This window comes from Aquila chrysaetos, chromosome 2 (assembly GCF_900496995.4).
Source record: "Aquila chrysaetos chrysaetos chromosome 2, bAquChr1.4, whole genome shotgun sequence".
Classification (NCBI taxonomy): Eukaryota; Metazoa; Chordata; class Aves; order Accipitriformes; family Accipitridae; genus Aquila; species Aquila chrysaetos.
Window position 1 is genome coordinate 80,840,890 of NC_044005.1, and position 20,411 is coordinate 80,861,300.

General features: G+C 40.4%; 1 protein-coding gene across 2 annotated transcripts in view; it reads left to right on the plus strand.

Annotated features, from left to right (window-relative positions):
• The window catches only part of EYS (eyes shut homolog), a 1,018,924-nt gene that overhangs the window by 370,194 nt on the left and 628,319 nt on the right, over window positions 1-20,411 (plus strand). For both annotated transcript variants that reach the window (XM_030007184.2, XM_030007189.2), the window contains exon 15: window positions 8,343-8,447. In XM_030007184.2, the coding sequence (XP_029863044.1) occupies window positions 8,343-8,447 (105 nt within the window). The remainder of the gene's footprint in view (window positions 1-8,342; window positions 8,448-20,411) is intronic.

Sequence of the window (20,411 nt, forward strand, 5' to 3'; positions counted from 1 at the left end):
TTCTCTTCTCCAGGCTGAACAACCCCAACTCTCTCAGCCTGTCTTCACAGGAGAGGTGCTCCAGTCCTCCGATCATCTTCGTGGACTTGCTCCAACAGGTCCACGTCCTTCTTATGTTGGGGACCCCAGAGCTGAATGCAGTACTGCAGGTGGGGTCTCACCAGAGCAGAGCAGAGGGGCAGAATCACCTCCCTCGACCTGCTGGTCACACTTCTTTTCATGCAGCTCAGGGTACGGCTGGCTTTCTCGGCTGCAAATGCACATCGCCGGGTCCTGTTAAGCTTCTCATCAGCCAGCACCCCCGAGTCCTTCTCCGCAGGGCTGCTCTCAAATCTGTTCTCTGCCCAGCCTTGTATTTGTGCTTAGGATTGCTCCGACCCATGTGCAGGACCTTGCACTTGACCTTGTTGAACTTCATGAGGTTTGCACGGGCCCACCTCTCAAGCCTGCCAAGGACCCTCTGGATGGCATCCCTTCCCTCCAGCGTGTTGACTGCACCACACAGCTTGGTGTCATCAGCAAACTTGCTGAGGGTGCACTTGATCCCACTGTCCATGTCACTGACAAAGATGTTAAACAGCACTGGTCCTAATACCAACCCCTGAGGAACGCCACTCATCACTGCTCTCCACTTGGACATCGAGCCATTGACTACAACTTTTTGAGTGCGACCATCCAGCCAATTTCTTATCCACCAAGTGGTCCACCTGCCAAATCCATGTCTCTCCAATTTAGAGACAAGGATGTTCTGTGGGACAGTGTCAAATGCTTTGCACAAGTCCTGGTAGATGGTGTCAGCTGCTCTTCCCTTATCCACCAACGCTGTAACCCTATCATAAAAGGCCACCAAATTTGTCAGGCACAACTTTCCCTCAGTGAAGCCATGTTGGCTGTCACCAGTCACCTCCTTATTTTCCATGTGCCTTAGCAGAGTTTCCAGGAGGATCCGCTCCATGATTTGCTGGGTACAGAGGTGAGACTGACTGGCCTGTAGTTCCCCGGGTCTTCCTATTTTCCCTTTTTAAAAGTGGGCGTTAGGCTTCACCTTTTCCAGTCAATGGGAACTTCCCCAGACTGCCACGACTTCTCAGATATGATGGATAGTGGCTTAGCCATTTCATCCGTCAGTTCCCTCAGGACCTGTGGATGCAGCTCATCAGGTCCCATGGACTTGTGCTCCTTCAGGTTCATTAGATGGTCTCAAACCTGATCTTCTCCTACAGTGGGCAGTTCTTCATTCTCCCAGTCCCTGCCTTTGCCTTCTGCATCTTGGGCGGTGTGGCTGGAGCACTTGCTGGTGAAGACTGAGACTAAAAAGTCATTGAGTACCTCAGCCTTCTCCATATCCCAGGTAACCAGGTCTGCCATTTTGTTCTGGAGAGGGCCCACATTTTCCCTAGTCTTCCTTTTATCACCGACATACCTATAGAAGCTTTTCTTGTTGCCCTTGACGTCCCTGGCCAGATTTAATTCTATCATCAGGGCTTTTGCTTTCCTAACCTGACCCCTGGCTGCTCGGATAATTTCTCTGTATTCCTCCCAGGCTACTTGTCCTTGCACTTCAGCTGGTCATTGACATAGAGGGTGACACCCCTCCTCATCTCCCCGGCCTGTCCTTCCTAAAGAGCCTGTATTCTTCCTTTCCAACACTCCAGTCATAGGAGCCATCCCCCCATGTCTCCATGATGCCAATAAGATCCTAGCCCTGCAGGTGTGCACATGTTTCTAACTCCTCTTGCTTATTCCCCATGTTATGTGCATTTGCATAGAGGCATTTAAGCTGGACCCCCGATGAAGCTGCCTTACTGGCTGGAGTGGCTGGAATTCCTTTGTGCTGCTCTTCTGGTGCTCTGCTGCTGACCTGTGATCCCTCTTCAGGCTCTGGGCATCTATTACTGGCACTGGCATCACACTGGAAGGAGTGGGATGGATTGAGGTTCACCTGCCCCGGCAGCTTTAGTTTAAAGCCCTCTTCACGAGCTTGGCAAGCCTATGGCCGAAGATGCTCTTCCCCTTCAGGCATATGGATATACATATATATGAATACATATATTTTATATATGTGTGTATATATATATATAAAAAACATGGATATCAAGACAGAATTTCCAAGTGCATCAAGGTTTTTATTATAACTGCCTCAATTAACCTGTTAGAACTAAATTTTCTGTTATGACATGAGCAATCAGTGAATGAACTCTGACATAAGAAAATCTGCCTCCAGCCAACTTCCCCAGTGCACATTTTCCATCCTTCCCAGATATTCTGTTAATGAATTTGAGAAGTGGATGTGGCATCTTATGTAAGAATGGTCTTCTCTAGTTTTTTTATAGCAGACGGTTCCTCTTCTGAAAAAAAATCTACCAAATCATTGATGTTGGAAAAAGTCTGTTGTTCAGCACTGCCTTTGCAAAACCAATTAACATTGTACCAGATGTTTTGGTAATAATTTATATTTCCCAGTATATACTGGGATGTGTTTTTAACAAGTGAAACAATTTACCTTTGGCAACCCTCTTCTTTGACAGAGCCATAATATAAAAGGTATGACACTCTCTTTTTTAGTAGGACCACACTAAGTAGTAGCTGTATTTGGTGCCATCTTCAGTATCTTGTTGACTTTTTTTCTTCTTCACTCTTTGGCCTTTTTCTTTGTTTTGATTTTTTTCTTTTTTTTTTTTTTTTTTTTTTTTTTTTTTTTTCCTTTACACCTTTCTGAGTTCTGCTACTCCCTATAACTACTGGTTTTTTCTATATTTGAGGCATTCGACATATGTTAGGCATTTGTTCTTTGTCCATTTTGTTATCCCTAAAACTGTTTTTGCCCAGCTCCTATGTTTGCTTCACTACCAGTAACTGGCCACAAGTGAGCTGTTAATAGCCTTGGAGTCTCCAGTACCATCCTGCAAACACACATTCAGGGCCTGTGCTCTCTCCCCTGTACTCCTTCACACTGCAGTCTTACTCTAAGGTCATAAATAGTTCATTCTATACAGTGTAACTACTTGATATTCCTGTCTACATCTTCTAACAATAAGCATAACATGACGCAATTCACAAAATTAACGAAGACTAAAACAAAGGAAGCAAGAGCCACCTGGTCACTAGTCCTGAGGCCTCTGGTGTTAGCTTGACACCAAACCTGTGGCCTGATGCTAGCAATGGCAATGCCACATGTCCTGGGCCACAGGGCTGCAATGGTGACAATGGGGACATTACCCCACAGCTTGACTCACTTCACTTAAACAGTAGGTTGACCCGAGAATACTGCTTGCCCAGATCTGAGGAGTCTTGAGGCAGGAGGGGAAAAGTGTTAAACGCAGAGTGATGTTTTTAAAGCTCTTTATACAACTTTTATAAGAAGATTTTTTTTCCCTGGCACTTTTGCAGTCAGGCAAGAGACAGAATTGCATAGATTATTTGGTCTGGTGGCAGCAGAGCAGCACCTGACAGCCAGTTTTCCTAGGACCCTCCAGAACCTCCATGGACAGGACATACACATTTCACATGATGACAGCGACGCTGCAGAGCCCAGCTGCCTTGGGATGGGCTACTGCCGTCACAGAAATATATCTGGCTCGCAGAACTGTCTTGATGTTTTCCTAGGAAAGACCCATAGAAGGCTACAGGATGAGTGAATTTATTCTGGAAGTCTTCTAACAAACCGTAGATTGCTGGTTGTATGCTCTGCATTAGATCTGTATACCAGAAGGCAGTTAATGTTGCCCATTAACCACCTTGTACTCAACCTAATTACTTAGTTTTGATTAAAGCACACAATGAATCCAAAAGCATTCAATCCTGATTTGAATGCATGAAGAGAAGCCAGAATTTCATTGGCATTTTTTTCTAGTAGTAATCACCATCAGATTTAGAAGTTTATATTAAATATTTTATTTAAATTTTTGTCTTCAACTTCGAGGTATTGTGCCTCATTACCTTTTCTACACAAAATGAAAAAGCCTCTTGCTACCCAAGTATTTTCTCTTTGTAAAGACACTTATACACTGTAATCAAGTCACTTGTTTTTGTTTGTTCTAAATGAAACAGATGGAGCTCTTTAAGCCTTTGCCGACAGCATGCTTTCTTCAGTTGTTGAATAAATTGTGTAGCTTTTCCTGCATCCTTCCCACTTATTTTTAAATATGGAACATTGTAGTCAATGTTTTATGCAGAGGTATTTTACACATCAATATTCCTTCTTGGTTTTTTTAAATACATCTGAGAATTTATTTTTTTTTCTCACAGCACTGTAATAGTCTGTCATATGCTGCGGTCTTCAGCAGTCCTTTTCAGATCACTTTTGTTGTTTCCTCACATACAGTTCAGCTACAGTTCAGTAGCTATCACCTACATTTCTTTTTCTTTGCTTGTATCTGGCAGCTGCAAGTGACCAGAAGTGACCTGCAGTACATTGAAAAATGTACTGTTTAACTAAACAAAAGTTATCACAAGATTTCAGTTAGTGCATATGCTTGCTCTCCTGTGGAAGGGAGATACAGGAAAGGAAGTGAGAGTGGAAATGCAGAGTCTGTTGAAATAATAGAGTAAGGGCTTTTCACATTCACCTACAAAAAAATGCTCAGGGAAGTATGAAATGGCTCATTTGTCCCATTATGATTTTCTCACAAGAAAGACTTGAGGGGTGAATATAGGTTGTATGTGCCAAAGGCTGTATTGCTTTCTTTGTAAGAGTAGGACTTTCCATCTATCCCTCTGTATTTTTAACCATTTACATTTATGGTGTGCATGAAGAATGTGTTTGTCTCTGCCTGCTAGTGTTAATATTTTTATCCTCTGCTTCTCTTGTTTACTGTATGCCTGGACTCACCTCTGTCTTGCCTGACTAATGCAGAAGTATGTTTTGATGGAGAGACAGAGTGGAGACACAGATTTGGATAGAAGCACTAGGTTCCAAAGTGAGAGCTCTGTTATCACACACCAAGTAACTTAAGACCTTTACTCTACCATGAGGCAAAGCAAATTTCCAGACAGTCCAACTCACTACATGAACATAAAAGCCTTTGGACCTTCTTCAGTGTTATAAACAGTGTGTGTGCCCTGTAAATTATATAATCATGACACTAGAACAAAACACTAAAGATCATCTATTCCATCCTCATCCCAGCAGAAAACTTATATTATACTATGTCATTTCTCACCTATGTTTGTCTCACCTTAAAGAAGTCCAACACCATTCCTTATTTTCCTCAGGCAATCTTTCCATTGTGTTATTACATGAACCATTAGAAGGAGTTCCTTATCATCTAATATAACTTTCACTGCAATTTAAATGCATTACTTCTTACCCTGTCTGCTATGAAAACAGAGAACTAAAGACATTTGCAAAAGCCTTTTCTTATTTTATGATTGTCATCACTTTTCTATTCAAATCTTCCTTATTTAGGCTTTACAGCCCCATTCATTTTGTTTATCCTTTGTCATTCCTATCATGCTCATCTGGACTGTCTTCATTTGGTCCACATTTTTCTTGAATGCAGCTCGCTGCACAGTGCAAAGCACTCCAAATGCAGCGTTACTCCAGCTAGATGAGAATGGAAGGATTACTTTATGCTTCTGACTCGCTATGTTCCTTTTTATATATCTCAGCACACCATTTGATTTGAAACAAAATTCTGGGTTTTGTTCCTACTTAACTTGTGATTTGCTGTATTATGATATCTTCCACTTGTTCGGATTGGATAACATTTGTTATTTCAAACTCTATGTCCAATTTTTCAAAATTTATGAAAACTTCTAATCCTGTCCTCCAGTGTACCTTTTTGTGTCGCCAACAATAAGCTTACTCTGTTGTCCACCATCCAGACTGTTGTTGAAAAAATTGAGTGGAACTAGATGGACAGTAGGCCTCTTTCAAAATCTGTGCAATTCATTCATCCATTTTGGTAGTAAAACCACTGATCACTAATGTATGAATATGGCTTTCCAACAATTTTTACTCATCTTATAATATTCCCTTGTAGTTCATATTTAGTCCAATTATTAGGATTTCACATGAGATAGCAGCAGGAACATTAGAGAAATCAAGGAGTATGACATACGCTACTTTTTTTTTTATCCACAAGGCCTGTAACTCTAGTGTAGAAAGGAATTAGTTTGCTTATATAAGGCTCATTTTTTATAAATTATTTTATATTTATAGGTTCTTACAAGTAATCAGTTTAGTAACTTTTTCCCATATGTCCTCCAGGAACTGAAATTACACAAATGGATCTATAATTTCATGGCTCTGTCTTTTACTCCTTTTTAAAGGCTGACTTTATTGAGCCTTCAGGTACTTTACCTATCTTCCACAAGTTCACAAAGAAAACTACTGAGTTTTTATCAGCCAGTACCCAAGGGTGAAGTTCATCAGACCAGCCTATCTGAACATCTAACTCATGTGACAATTCTCCAGCCTGCCTTCTCTGTTCAACACTGAAGTTTTGCCCTTTAATCATAGGTATCAATTATGATAATGATCTGCTTGCAGCTGACCTTTTTACTGATGATTGAAGCAAAAGAAGCATTGAACAATTTGGCATGATTGCCATTATCCGTAGTCATCCTTCTCCATTGAATGGCAAACCATAACTTTCCTTCATCTTTAATGCTGAAGTACTTACAGTGTGATTTCTTGTTACCCTGACCATCCCATGATAGCTACATCTTATTCAGTGCAGTTGCTGGTCTAATTTCATGCCTGCATACTTATGCTATACTTCTTAGGTTATCCTTAGTAACCTGACCTATTTTTTATTAGTTGGGCATTTTCATCCATTGAAAACGACAAGTGCCAAGTTGGTCTCCTAATACCCGGTGTCTTTCTCCCACAAAAAGATGGTTTGTCCTGGTGTACTTAGAGAAAGCAGCAACTTTCTTAATTACGTTTTTACTTCAGTTCAGCCTCTCATCAAGTTTCACATCAGAAATTTTCTGCATTCTTTGCAATTTTTCCTTTTTTATTATGTTTTTCACCCCCCTATCCTCTCCCTTCTCAGGGATCTTGATTGCTATCACCCAAGTTCTTCACATTACTTTCTTCATATTCAGAGACTACTTTTCCCTTTTACTTAGAATCAAATCCCAGAAAATCTCTGTTTGTAGTTGCCTTTTCCACTATTACATGAAAAAAATTGCCAATAGCACATTCAAAAATCTTTGAATTTTTGAATGATTCCTTTCCAAAATGATGTTTTGGTAGTTAAATACCCTATCACTCCAAGTTCTGTGTTCTTAAGGATTCTGCTAGTTCTTTTAGTTATTTAAAATATTAAAAAAAAAAAGAAAGAAAGAAAAAAAAAACCCAAACCAAAACCCTAAGCTTTCATTCAACTGGTTTTACGAGATTTGTGTTCTGTAGTCAATCATTAAATACAGCAGACCAAGGGAGACCCCAGAAACACCATGTGATCCTTTAATTCAGTAGCTCCTTAGGCTGAGATTCCTGGGAGACATTACCTATCTGGTATATTGGATTTGAGTGATACAAGGATCCTTCTAGCACTTTCTGTGTAGAATACCAACAACCATTCTGCTTGCTCTCATCAGTAACAGATACAGTTTTCCCTCTCTGTCACTGGAGTAGCTTCTGGTATTCATGGGAGCTCTTAATCTCTACAGTTATCCCTTGATTTTGGATCAGTTTCGGATCAGAAAGATCCCAGTATAATTTATACCAGGCTAGAGCTCGCTCTAAATTAACACAGTGCACAACAGAGAGATGAGGGACTGTGGATTTTCTTTGGTATGTCCAATGAGTTAATTGTATTCATAAGCCACCTATTATATTGTCTTCTAAATATTCTCCTCTATATGTCTTCTGTATGTTCTCCTATGTTTTTGTTGTTTCATATTTGAATTAATTTGAATTACAGCTCAATTAAATCTCTGTAAAAGCAGAAAAATGAAGAAACAGTTAAGTGAATTTGTGGTTTTCTGTTGGGATCTGAGAAATGGCTTCACTCATCTAAACATGGAAGCAATCTTGAGAAATATTTTTCTTATTATTGTTACTGAGGTTATTAAATCTCTAAAATAGTTTTTAAAATGTGGCATATAATCCTAGTAATTATGGTGTTGAGATGTAAATGCTAGAATACACAAATAATATATTTGCAAATGTAGCTCATACTTATTCCTTTAAAATATTTAATTTGTTAACTATTAGCTATGATCTATGAATATGTCTAGTTTTAAAGCTGTCAAGAAGAAATAAAATAGTGTTTCCAACCTGTAAAAGTTAAATTATGCAGTTGTCACTTGCACTGTGAAGTAGCTTTTCTGCTTTCCCAAACCCAGCATGATTTATAGTTTTAATGTTTAATTTTCCTTTCTGTCAGACAAAAATTGTTCCATGGATATTGATGAATGCTCCTTCAAGCCCTGCAAAAATGGAGGCCATTGCCATGATTTGATTGGTGAATTTTACTGTAGCTGTTTGCCAGGTAAGAAGTCAGGTGATATTTAGGTGAGAAATGCTCTATGATATTCAAGACAGAAGTAGAGGTTTTCATAAGCACACAACTAAGTAGTCATTTCTTTTGCTTGAAAAGAGAGAAGGACTGAGGAGGTATTCTTTAAGCATATTCTACAATGCTATGTGGCCAGTGTCAGCAGAATTTGTTTATAAAATATAATTTGCATACCAGAAGTGCCGCCTTGCAAACTAATGAATGAAGAGTCTTATAAATCAACCGTCAGTGGTATTCACCCCAGAATCTTTGAGGAATTCTGAATTCTAAATCTTTGCAAGAGTTAATTTTCTTCCTTCCATGAATGTAAAATGATTTCGTTTCCATCTTTTCTACTAGAAAAAGTTATTTTTAAAATTTCTTAATGATACACTGAAGAAAAAAAAATGGGGAGAATTTATACAGTAGTTGTCATAAGGGTTGCTGTGGTGGGTTGACCCTGGCTGGATGCCAGGTGCCCACCAAAGCCGCTCTGTCACTGCGCTCCTCAGCTGGACAGGGGAGAGAAAATATAACGAACGGCTCATGGGTTGAGATAAGGACAGGGAGAGATCACTCACCAATTACCGCCATGGGCAAAACACACTTCAGGAAAATTAACTTAATTTATTACCAATTAAATCAGAGCATGATAATGAGAAATAAACCCAAATCTTAAACCCCCCCCCTTCCCTTCTTCCCAAGCACAACTTCACTCCCGATTTTCTCTATCTCCTCCCCAGCACCACAGGGGGACGGGGAATGGGGGTTGTGGTCAGTCCGTCACACCTTGTCTCTGCCGCTCCTTCCTCTTCAGGGGCAGGACTCCTCACGCTCTTCCCCTGCTCCAGCATACGGTCCCTCCCACGGGAGACAGTTCTCCACGAACCGCTCCAACGTGGTTCCCTTCCCCGGGCTGCAGTCCTTCAGGCACAGACTGCTCCAGCGTGGGTCCCCCACGGGGTCACAAGTCCTGCCGGCAAACCTGCTCCAGTGTGGGCTCCTCTCTCCACGGGGCCACAGGTCCTGCCGGGAGCCTGCCCCATCACGGGCTTCCCACGGGGTCACAGCCTCCTTCGGGCATCCCCCTGCTCTGGCGTGGGGTCCTCTCTCCCCGGGCTGCAGGTGGAGATCTGCTCCCCCGTGGACCTCCCTGGGCTGCAGGGGGACAGCCTGCCTCACCATGGTCTTCATCACCACGGGCTGCAGGGGAATCTCTGGAGCACCTCCTCCCCTCCTTCTGCACTGACCTGGGGGTCTGCAGGGCTGGTGCTGTCACATCTTCTCACTCCTCACTCCAGCTGCAGTTTCTGTGTCCCAGCAACTTTTTTTTCCTCTTCTTAAATCTGTTCTCCCAGAGGCACTACCACCATCGCTGATGGGCTCGGCCTTGGCCAGCGGTGGGTCCGTCTTGGAGCTGGCTGGCATTGGCTCTGTCGGACATGGGGGAAGAAGCTTCCAGCAGCTTCTCACAGAAGCCACCCCTGTAGCTCCCCAGCTACCAAAACCTTGCCACGCAAACCTAATACAGTTGCTTGCAGTGATGAGAGAAGCTATTAATATCTGAAGCCGTCAATAATATTAAATCAACTTTTCTGTCTTCATATGGAATACATAATTTTCATCAAATATACAGTATCTTACAGATATATGAACTTTTATGCTTCAGTGTGGCTTTTTCTCTATAGAGCTAGATTGGTGCTACAGGCCAGCTTCTACACATTGGAATGCAGTATCTTTTAATATAACCAGCTAATTTAAATATGTGATACTTGTACAGTGTGACTAATTGTTGATTTTTTTTTCCCCTTTATTGTGGGCCAACTAGTCATCATCTGATTGGAAAGTAGCAAGTAAAACATGAAATGATAGTACTTTTTCATTTGCAGTAATTTCATACTCTTAGGTCACTTACATTGAACTAAACTGCATTAAACCTTGTTCCACCATGTCAAGTTAGCAATATAATGGTAAAAGGATCAAGCTTATATTTGCACAGAAATATATGCTTATAATGGATAGGAAAAAGAAGCAGTTAAACTTATTATGTCCCTGTAAGAATTATATATGGTTTTATGCAAGAGATTTAAAAATGTGTACAAACTATTTCAAGTATAGTGTATAAATAGCTTGAAAGTTATTGAAGTGTGAAACATAGAAACAGCACTCACAGCCAGTGAGTGTATAATGCATAAAAATAACTTGAATATATACATAAATACATGTGGGTATTAGTACATATAGAAGTGCGTGTATGCATGTATTATGCATGTACAAACATACACATATAACTTCTTTTAAGCCCTGAGAGTCTCCTAATAGATTTTTAGGATGTAGAAAAATCTAAGTTTTGTCTTTTTTATTATTATTATTAATTACTATAGCTAATTTGTTAAGACTGGATTCTTACATGTTAATGCAGTATGTTAGTTATACTTTTTAAATTGTAAAGCCTGTGACAATATTTCATTACTTTTTCCATTGTGGATAAACCAAATGTCACACCTCATTTTGTCAAAGAGTAGTTTGCTTTGCGCAATCACAAATACAACAATGAGTATGAAAACATCTGCCTGCTTTACAGGACTGAAAAAGTGAGATAATATGCATGGAATTATTATTAAAATGCTGTAAGAAATGCACATATAAACTCTCAGACTATATACATTTTCCATTAATATTTTTGAACACTTATTAGTTACAGTCTTTGTGAAGAATTAACGCATCTACAAAATACACGATGAAAATGAATGATTTAGATGGTATTTAGGTTAGGAAGTTATGATGTTATGCATGCATGTATTGGATTTGAAAGAAGAAAGCAAGGAGGTTTATAAATAAAAGAAGACAAATGATATATAATAATTATGTATCATAAAGGCTATGAGCACAGAAAACAACAGCTAACACAGACGTACCAGTTATAGCAGTTCCCAGGCTTCTCCAATGAACTGCAGGAAATATCTTCCTGGATCTTCCTTTTTGAGTGACATCTTCTGGCAGGCTGCTGTATTGGGTGAGGAATAGCTTCTGGAAGGCTTTGCTTGTTAGCTGTTTCCTTTTTAGGGAGTGCCTATACACACCGTCTTCACCTGACTGCTAATCAGGGAGTGTCAAGCACCTACTTAGCTGAACTTGGGGAGCAGATATAAATCTCTAGATAGAAGCATGGTTCCTGGAAAGCAGAAAACAGAGGTCTGTCAGTTGTTGCAAGATGATCCTTGAAACTATGCTCAAGACTAAGATCTATGCAACGGTGGTAGTAATGTGTTATAGGACAGTCTCTAGCATCAGCTGAAGAAAATACCCCAAGCAAAACAGAAGCTTTGACGCAAGCTGTACTTCTGAAGCACAATGTTGCCATACAGGCTTTGGGCTGCAGACAGTACTTCTTTCTGGGGTGGGGGTGATGGTGGCCTCGCCTGTGAAAGAGGTAAGCAGACTGCACACCATCACAGAGAATGAATGCAGGAGATCAATAAGGTCTTTCCACATACCCTGTAGAGGAAAAAGCCTGAGCCACATGATGCAAGGAAGGATGGACAGCTATAGATTATGCTTAAAGGAGTAGTGGATGGAGACTCCCAAGACGGAAACTTATGACTCTAGCAACAGAAGGAATATTCCCTCTTTGCCTGCACACCTGCAATTACTGAACAGGTACAGTGCCCTGAGAATAAGTGAGGACGAAGCATATCTGTCAGAGAAGGCACTAAGGCTAGTGGAACTTGAACCAACTTCCTGCACCAAGCACAAGTGGTGGGTAATAGGTTTCCTTCTGCAGGGGATGGAGGAACCCATCTGCCTACCTGTCTTAATTTCTTGGCAGATATGCTACTTATTGGGGGCTTGGATCTCAGATCCTTTGGAGGGACTGCTGATGTTCATCTTGCCCTCAAACTGCTACCTCTGGTTGCCTACCCAAATGGGAACCAACAATACTGCCAAGGGAGACCTGGAACAAATTGAAGAGTGACTACAGAGCACTGGGAAAAGTGAAGAAGGGCCTGGGGGGCTATGTGGTGTTTTCCTCAATCTTTTCAGTGAAAGTCAAAGTCCTTAGGTGGGTTTGGGCACGTCATGCAGGTAAATGCTTGGCTGTCTGGCTGGTATTGCAGGCAGATCTTGAGCTTTTAGTACCCTCTCCAAAAACCAGTAACTACTGATGAGGGATGTGGCCCAGTTGACAAAGTGGAGTAAGAGCGGTTTTGGCAACAGTCTTCGTACCCTAGCAAGAGGGCTTTAAACTATATATGCACAGGAGGATTGCCTTAACCGGAAGAGAAGTTACATGCAAGGACATGGAGCAATGAGAAAGTGTCGAGGGAACAGAATAGTGGTGGAGGCTCTCACACTTGTGAAAGCAGCATGACTGAGGGGGACCCTCTTCAGTACATACGCAGAAATGCATGCAGCATGTGATGCAAACATGAGGAATTAGAAGTGTGTGTGGAGTTGCACAGCAATGGTCTCATGGGGTTTAGAGAGACATGGTGGGATAGCCAACACAAACAGAGTGCTGCAGTGGAAGGATACTGGGTCTTTAGGAAGGACAAAGTGAGAAGGTGAGAAGGAGGGGTTTCACACTATGCAAAGGAGAGCCTCAGATATACTGAGCTTTGCTTTGGAATGAATGATAGGCCAGTCAAGAGCTTATGGGTAAGGATTAATGGGAAAACCCACATGGGTGATGTGGTGGGCATCTGCCACAGATCACCTGATCAAGAGGATGAAGTAAATGAAGCCTTCTTGAAACATCTTGAAGGAGTCTCCCTGTCACAGGCCCTCATGCTCATGTGCAACTTCAACGACCACAGTATTTGCTGGTGGTTTAATAGGGCTGGGCACAAGCAACCCAGGTGACATCTGTAGTGTTGAGAAAAAAATGTTGATACAGGTGATCAACCAGATGATAAGGGAGATGTTCTGCTGGACTTGTTGCTCACAAACAAGGAAAAACTGGTGAGGGATGTAAAGCAGCCTTGGCCCCAGTGACTTGAGTTGAAAATCTTCTGAGACAAGCAGCAGAATCACAGCCCTGAATTTAAGGATTGCTCATTTTGTTTGAGGATTCTTCTTGACTCAATCCCCACCCTTGCAGAGCAAAGGAGCCCAAGACAACCTTCTCAAACACGGTAACGGACTGTTCCAGTGTGCAGGAAGCTGAACAGGTGTGGCAGAAAGACAAAGAAAACATGGGCCCATTCATGAATGATGTGCATGTAGTGACCAAGCCCATGGAAAAGAGAGAGTTTATTAATGGCTTCCCTGCTTCTGTTTACTTATAAGTTCACCCTCAGGTGACCCCCGGATTGCTCTGCCTAGAGGCAGAATCTGTGGGAGTGAAGCGTTATGCATGGCAGAGGAAAATAATTAGGAAGGACTTGAGCAAATTAGGCATACATAAGTATGTGGGACCTGATGAGATGCATCCACAGGTGCTGAGGGAGCTGGCTGGCATCATTGTAAGACTGCTATTATCTTTGAATAGTCGTATTGATTAGGGGAGGTTTCTGATGACTAGAGAAAGGCAAAAGCAACCCCATCTTAAAGAGAAGTATTCAGATAACTATAGGCAAGTCAGCCTAACCTCAATCCCTGGGAAGATTATAGAAAAAATGCTCCTGGAAGCTGTGTGTAAGAACATGAAGGACCAGAAGGTGACTGGAAAGAGTCACCATGAATTTACCAGGGGTGAATCATGCCTAACCAATCTGGTAGCCTTCTATCATGAAACAGCCAGCTCTGTGGATAAGTTCAGACCAGTGGATGCAAGTGACTTTGGCAAGGCTTTTGACATGACCTCCCTGAGTAATGCTGTTGTCAAAATGAGGTATACAGACTCGGAAAGGAGGCAGTAAGATGGGCTCAAAATTGGCTGGACCACCGTGGTTAAAGGATTTGTGGTAAATGGCACAAAGCCTAGTTGGCAATTGGTAACTAGTGGCATTCACCATTATTCGATACTAGAATCAAATCTGTTTAGTGTTTTTATTAGTGACCTGGACAATGGTTTACATTCTCAGGAAATTCACAGTTGATATAAAACTGGGGCGAATGGTTGATATGCTGAAGGCTAGGATTTCTATTCAGAGGGACTTTGATAGGCTGGAGAAACAGGCTAACAGGAATCTCACAGAGTTCAACAAAGAGAAATGCAAGTCCCACAGCTTTGGAAGAATAATCCCATTCACCATCAGAGCCTGGTGGCCAACTGGCTGGAAAGCAGCTCTGCAAAAAATGACCTGGAGGTCCTGGTGTTCAACAAGTAGGACATGAGCTAGCCATGTGTCCTTGTAGCAAAGCAGCATCCTGGGCTGCCTTAGGAAGAGTGTAGTTAGCAAGTCTGGAGATGATTATTTTTCTACTTGTGACTTGTGAAACTGCACCTGAAGGACTGTACCTAAGTTTTGCATTCTCCACTAAAAGAAGGACATTGCCGTACTGGGGCAAGTCCAGCAAAGGGCCATGAAGCTGGCCAGGGCCCTGAAGAACCTGATGTACAAAGAGAGGCTGAGGTAATTGGACCTGTTCAGCCTGAAGAAAAGGCTAAGAGAAGATTTTACTGGGTTTTACAACTACTTCATGGGAGGATACAGGGAAGACAGAGCAAGGCTTTTCTCAGAGGTGAAAATTTTGTCAGGGCAAGAGGCAATGGACACAAGTTGGAATGCAGGAGAATTCTGATTAGATATTAGCGGGGGAAAAAAACACTATGAAGGTGGTTAACTATTGGAACAAGTTGTCTGGAAAGCTTGTGTGATCCCCATTCTTGGAGACATATTCAGATCTTGACAGGACAGTTCCCTGAACTACCTGATCTAGCTGGTCTTGGTCTCAGTGCAGATGAAACTAGATGTCCTCAAGAAGTAATTTCCAACATAAATTATCTTGTGATTCTATTCCTAAATAAGGAATCTTTGCTCAATTTTATGTATACTTTACAAATGTAATACTTTAAGTTGAATTTGAATTGAACTACCTGTGCCTACACACACAGTCTTTAAGACAGCAAGCATTTTGACCATATCTAAAAGTTTTCCATAATCTTCATTAGGGTTTCACCTTTTATCAATCAACTTTGTAGCTGAAAAAAATAAAAGTGTTTGTTTATATGCAATGCTTTTCCAAAGCCAGAATTTGAATGAATATTTAAAAACTTCTCAAATACTATTTTTTTCCCATGTGTTAATTTAGCCTTCCACTAGGAAGTGGCTTCATATCTCTGCTGAATTTTAAGCAGGGAAAAAAGCAAAATTAAAGACAAGTGCTATAGTGGTGTAGTAAAAAGCTTATTACAACAGTAGTCTGTCATCTGGAAACCTTGCCTTGAAATGGTAGAGAAGCACAGTTTGAGGAAGAAGTGAGGAGTCGCTCTTTAAAGTTTATAACTTCTCCCCAGGTAATCCGGTAGTTAAGGAAATATTAATCTAGAAGGTGTTGGATTTGTAGAATGTATTCAGAAAGGCAACAGAAGTGATCAAGGGAATGGAGCAACTGCCTTATGAAAAAGCAAGGACGCTTTAAGTTTGTAGAAGAAAAGCATGAGGGAAAGAGAGGAAGCTTAGAAAGAAAATTATGAAAGCAGGGGCTAAGCTGAAAGCAGAACTGTTGTTCACCAGAGCCTGTTCACAAGAAGCAAGAAGGCACTTGAAGAACCTAGTGGGATTTTGGACTAAAACACATAAAAGAACTTTTAACAGATGACATTACATTTCTTAATTTGTTACCACAGAATGTGATGTAGCTAGAGAATTTATTTAGAAGGTTTGGTAAGGGATTAGACAGATTCACAACCAAAAGGGCTGTAAGTGGATACTAAAGGATCCTCTAACTTCTTTAATACACCTGAATGCTTGGAGGTTTCAAAGAGAACAGACTGCGGGAAGTGGCTAAGCTAATATGCTCTCCCTAAATAGCCTCTCTTTTTCTGCTCTTGCACAGTTCTAGGCTGTGCACCATTGCACTGACCACACAGAGTATTTCTTAGGTCCTTACAGGATGTTATCATGTTTTTGTCTTTTACAAAACCTTACATCTACTACACAGCTTCTTTCCCATCCCTGTTCATGCCTCAGTGATGTATTATCCCTGCTACACCTAACTGAATACATAAATATTTCTTTTTTTCAGTGGGATTAGTGGATGATTAGCATGATTGCTAAAGTAGACTGATTTTGAAGCAGCAAATCCTGTCAGTTGAGATGCTTGGATTGATGGATTCAACCTAGAATCAATTTTTGTTCAACTTAATACACTGAATCAAAGGAGCAGTACTTCTGATTAAGAGTAAACTCACACACAGAAAAACTGTAAATCAAATTCTTCCTTTTTGGGAGGTTCGCTGTTATTAAAGTTTACTGTACCATGAAATAAGACTGTACTTTCTTTCAAACATTTCTGGCAACCCTTGTTGTGAAGTAGAAGCTTATACATGAAAGTTTTTACTCCAGGAAGAGGCCTTAGGAAAAGTGTTGCATGCTGTGACTCAAAAAATAAAGTGAATCATCAAGATTACAGATGTGAAATGTTTAGGAAATCATTCAGTCCTTCACGCTGCTACTGCACAATCACTCAACACAGAATTTTTAATAATTTTTTTTTTGCTTTGATTTCAAAGTTGCCCGATAAGAAAGGCTAGCATTTTTTACATTAAACTGTTGCTCAGCTTACCAAAAAGATTACCTGATGTGTAGTTTAAAATTCCAATCATCAATTTCTTGCTCCAAGTTACAATTCATTTATACAATTTCTAAGTCATATGTTTTTCTTATACCTCTAACATCCTAACTTATACTGTCTTTCGAAACAAGTCCATCTAATCAGCTATAGAAATTCTGTTCAGCAGTTTACCACTTACAGAAGATGCTTTGAGTATTCATATAGCAAGAGTACAGAACTGCTTGAAGGCAGTTGTTAGTGGACTCAATATCTTAGGGAAATAGAGGTTAATACATTCACAGGATGTTAGCTCTTTTGCAAAGTCTTTATACTGAAACTTCTGTGGGCAGTAGCAGCCATGAGACATTGGTGTTGGCTCTTCATCCAGGAAGAGGGCTGAGGCCACTGATAGTCAGAGCTGTTGGAGAAGCAGAGGTTGTGCAGCTGGCTCCCCAGGACCTGCCACATACCTGACTCTTGCAAAAGCAGTACCTGGAAGCAATGAGTGACAGTGAACATCATTAGGGGTCCTTTCCAGGAGTTCCTCCTTACATTTATAGCTGATCCATACACTAGCGTTATTTTTTCCCTGATATTTGTGAAATGTTAAATATATTTTTAGTAACTCCAATAATTCTTCTGTGTTTTTGAGAATCTTGGTATATTTAGATGTTTTTCTAATAGTGCACTTCCTGAGAATGTCCAGCCCTTTGCTACCATAGAAGGTCTGACTGTTCGTTTCACTTTTTTGTGGAAGCCTTTACAAAATTAGTTAAAGACTTCAATTGTTTGTTACATTATGTGTAATAATTTAGTCATAAAAGGCCTAGCAGAAAAAGGTGACAATTCTAAAATTGGCACAAGTTATGAGAGCCCTCTCTTATAAAGAAAAAGATTCAGAAGTATTCTAAAGTATTTACAAAATAAGGAAGTAGAAAAAATAATCTTCCTAGGACATTCTTTTTTCACTCTTCAGTGTAATGGTTGACCTGTCCTTCCTCTCTCCTCCCCAGTAACGTTTATATCACACTATTTAAGGCTGCTACAGGAAAGGGTGCCATTTAGTTTAGCTTTCTAAGATGTATGAAATAACATATTGAATAAATCATTATGTCCTCATGAAACTCTTACATTACTATAGGAGGGTGGTTACTAGAATTTTGTGTATGTATCAGCAAAAACATCAGACAAAATTAAGTATGGTAGTACAACAGAAGAATGCTGATCAGTTCTAGCTTCAACCTAGGAGAATGACAGAGGGAAGATGGTAACAAGGCTAAGCAAAAAATGCCCCATTTGGGGACCAAGGACAGAATCTAGAAAGCAAATGTGTAATCCGTCCTTTCTGCACAGAACATCACCCATGCCTTCCCGCAGGCTTGGATCCTGAAAATGTGAAAAAAAAGTTGTCTGCCTTTACCTTCAGTATCTTATTCCTTTTCCTCTGTCACTGTTTCATTAAGGGAAAACAAAACAAAACAAAACAACCCACTATTATTCGTTATTTGGAACTGAGAAAGATATAATTAAAAAGAGTTCCTGACCTGCTCATCATCAGAACAGAAAGACTTGAAAATACTAAAAAAATACGAGTCATTAATGGGTATTCCTCTCAAACAATTGATTGGCTTTGTGCACTGGGTCTGGTTGAGATGGAGTTAATTTTCTTCATAGCAGCCCATACAGTGCCGTGTTTTGGGTTTGTGACCAAAGCAGTATTGCTCACACAGGGATGGTTTAGCTGTCGCTGAGCAGTGCTTACACAGACTTAAGGCCATCTCTGTTTCTTGCTCTGCCCTGCCAGCGAGTAGGCTGGGGGTGGGCAAGAGGCTGGGAGGGGAGGCAGCCTGGACAGCTGATCCCAACCGACCCAAGGGATATTCCAGACAATATGACGTCATGCTCGGCGTATAAAGCTGAGGGAGAGTTTTACTAAAGTAGCCGTTGCTCAGAGACTGGCTGTGCATCACTCTGCTGGTGGGAGGTGGAGAGTGACTGCCTTTGCATGACTTGTTTGTTTTGGGTTTTTTTTGTCACTTACTAAACTGTCTTTATCATCACCCACCAGTTTTCTCACTTTCGCCCTTCCAATTCTCTCCCCATCCCACTGGGGGAGAATAAGCAAGCAGCTGGGTGAGGGCTTACCTGTCAGCCAAGGTCAACCCACCCCACTCTGTTTGTTTGGTTTTATACTTTAAAACTTTCTTACGTCTCTATTTTTTTGTCACAGGTTTCTACTTTTACTTGTTAGGCTCTTTATTATTATCCTGTAACTTCCAGTTTCTTGCTGATACTAATTTTTATGAACTTACCCAGTTTTATACTTGTTCTATATTTGGGTTTTAGGACTATTTTATCTAGACATATGCTTTAGTTGTAGGTTTGATGTTTTTAAGCATCTAACATTTAGATTTAGATAACTACAATTTCTTGAAAGATTCCTTGTTGTCATTTATATTTTTCAGTTTAAATTCTCTCAACTGATTTTTTCTTCTAATTGTGTTAAATTGTGTAAGACCTGTCATTTGAAACAGTTATACTATAGCAGAGTGGTTCAATAAAAGCTAGATATTCTTGATGGACATATTAATTACAGTTAGATTTCTGATCTGTAATAAAAATTAGTAACCCACAATAAATAGAAAATAATCCTGGAAAAGAAGAAGAAAGGTTTGTTTGTTGGCCTTGCTGGTTAATTTAAATGCTACATTTACGTACTAATAATAAATAAATGCATCCAAAATTTTGTTTACACGTAGACAATGCCATCAGTGCTACTTGTAAACAATCTGTAAGGTGGATGATGTCTTCACTATCTCTTCTTCTGACTCTCATGTATGCATAGCTGTAGATATGCACACCAATCTATTTGCATTTATGTATGTGCACATGTACAGAATCTCTTCATATATGCTTTCAGAATATTTTCTTATCAAAGTAGATTATCCTGATATTTATTATACTTGCTAAATAACTCTATTGTTCGTAAATTTAATGGAAGACACACTTTAATAAGCAATAGAGTTCTTTAAAGACAGTTCTAGGAATTGAGTAACAGGTTGTACATTTGCTAATGACATCTAGATAGGCTCAACAAACTTCTTTTTTAATGTAGGCTGTAGTTTTCTTTTTGAAGAACACAGATAAATGTGTATAAATTAATTCTGCCCAACACTTCAGTTTTTCTAACTTACATATTTAGTTCAGTCATTCAGTTGTAGGCAATTGCAGTGACATTGCTGCTTGTTGCTTACAAAATGAAAAGCTATAAAAGTTCAAGGAAGCAGAAAGAGAACA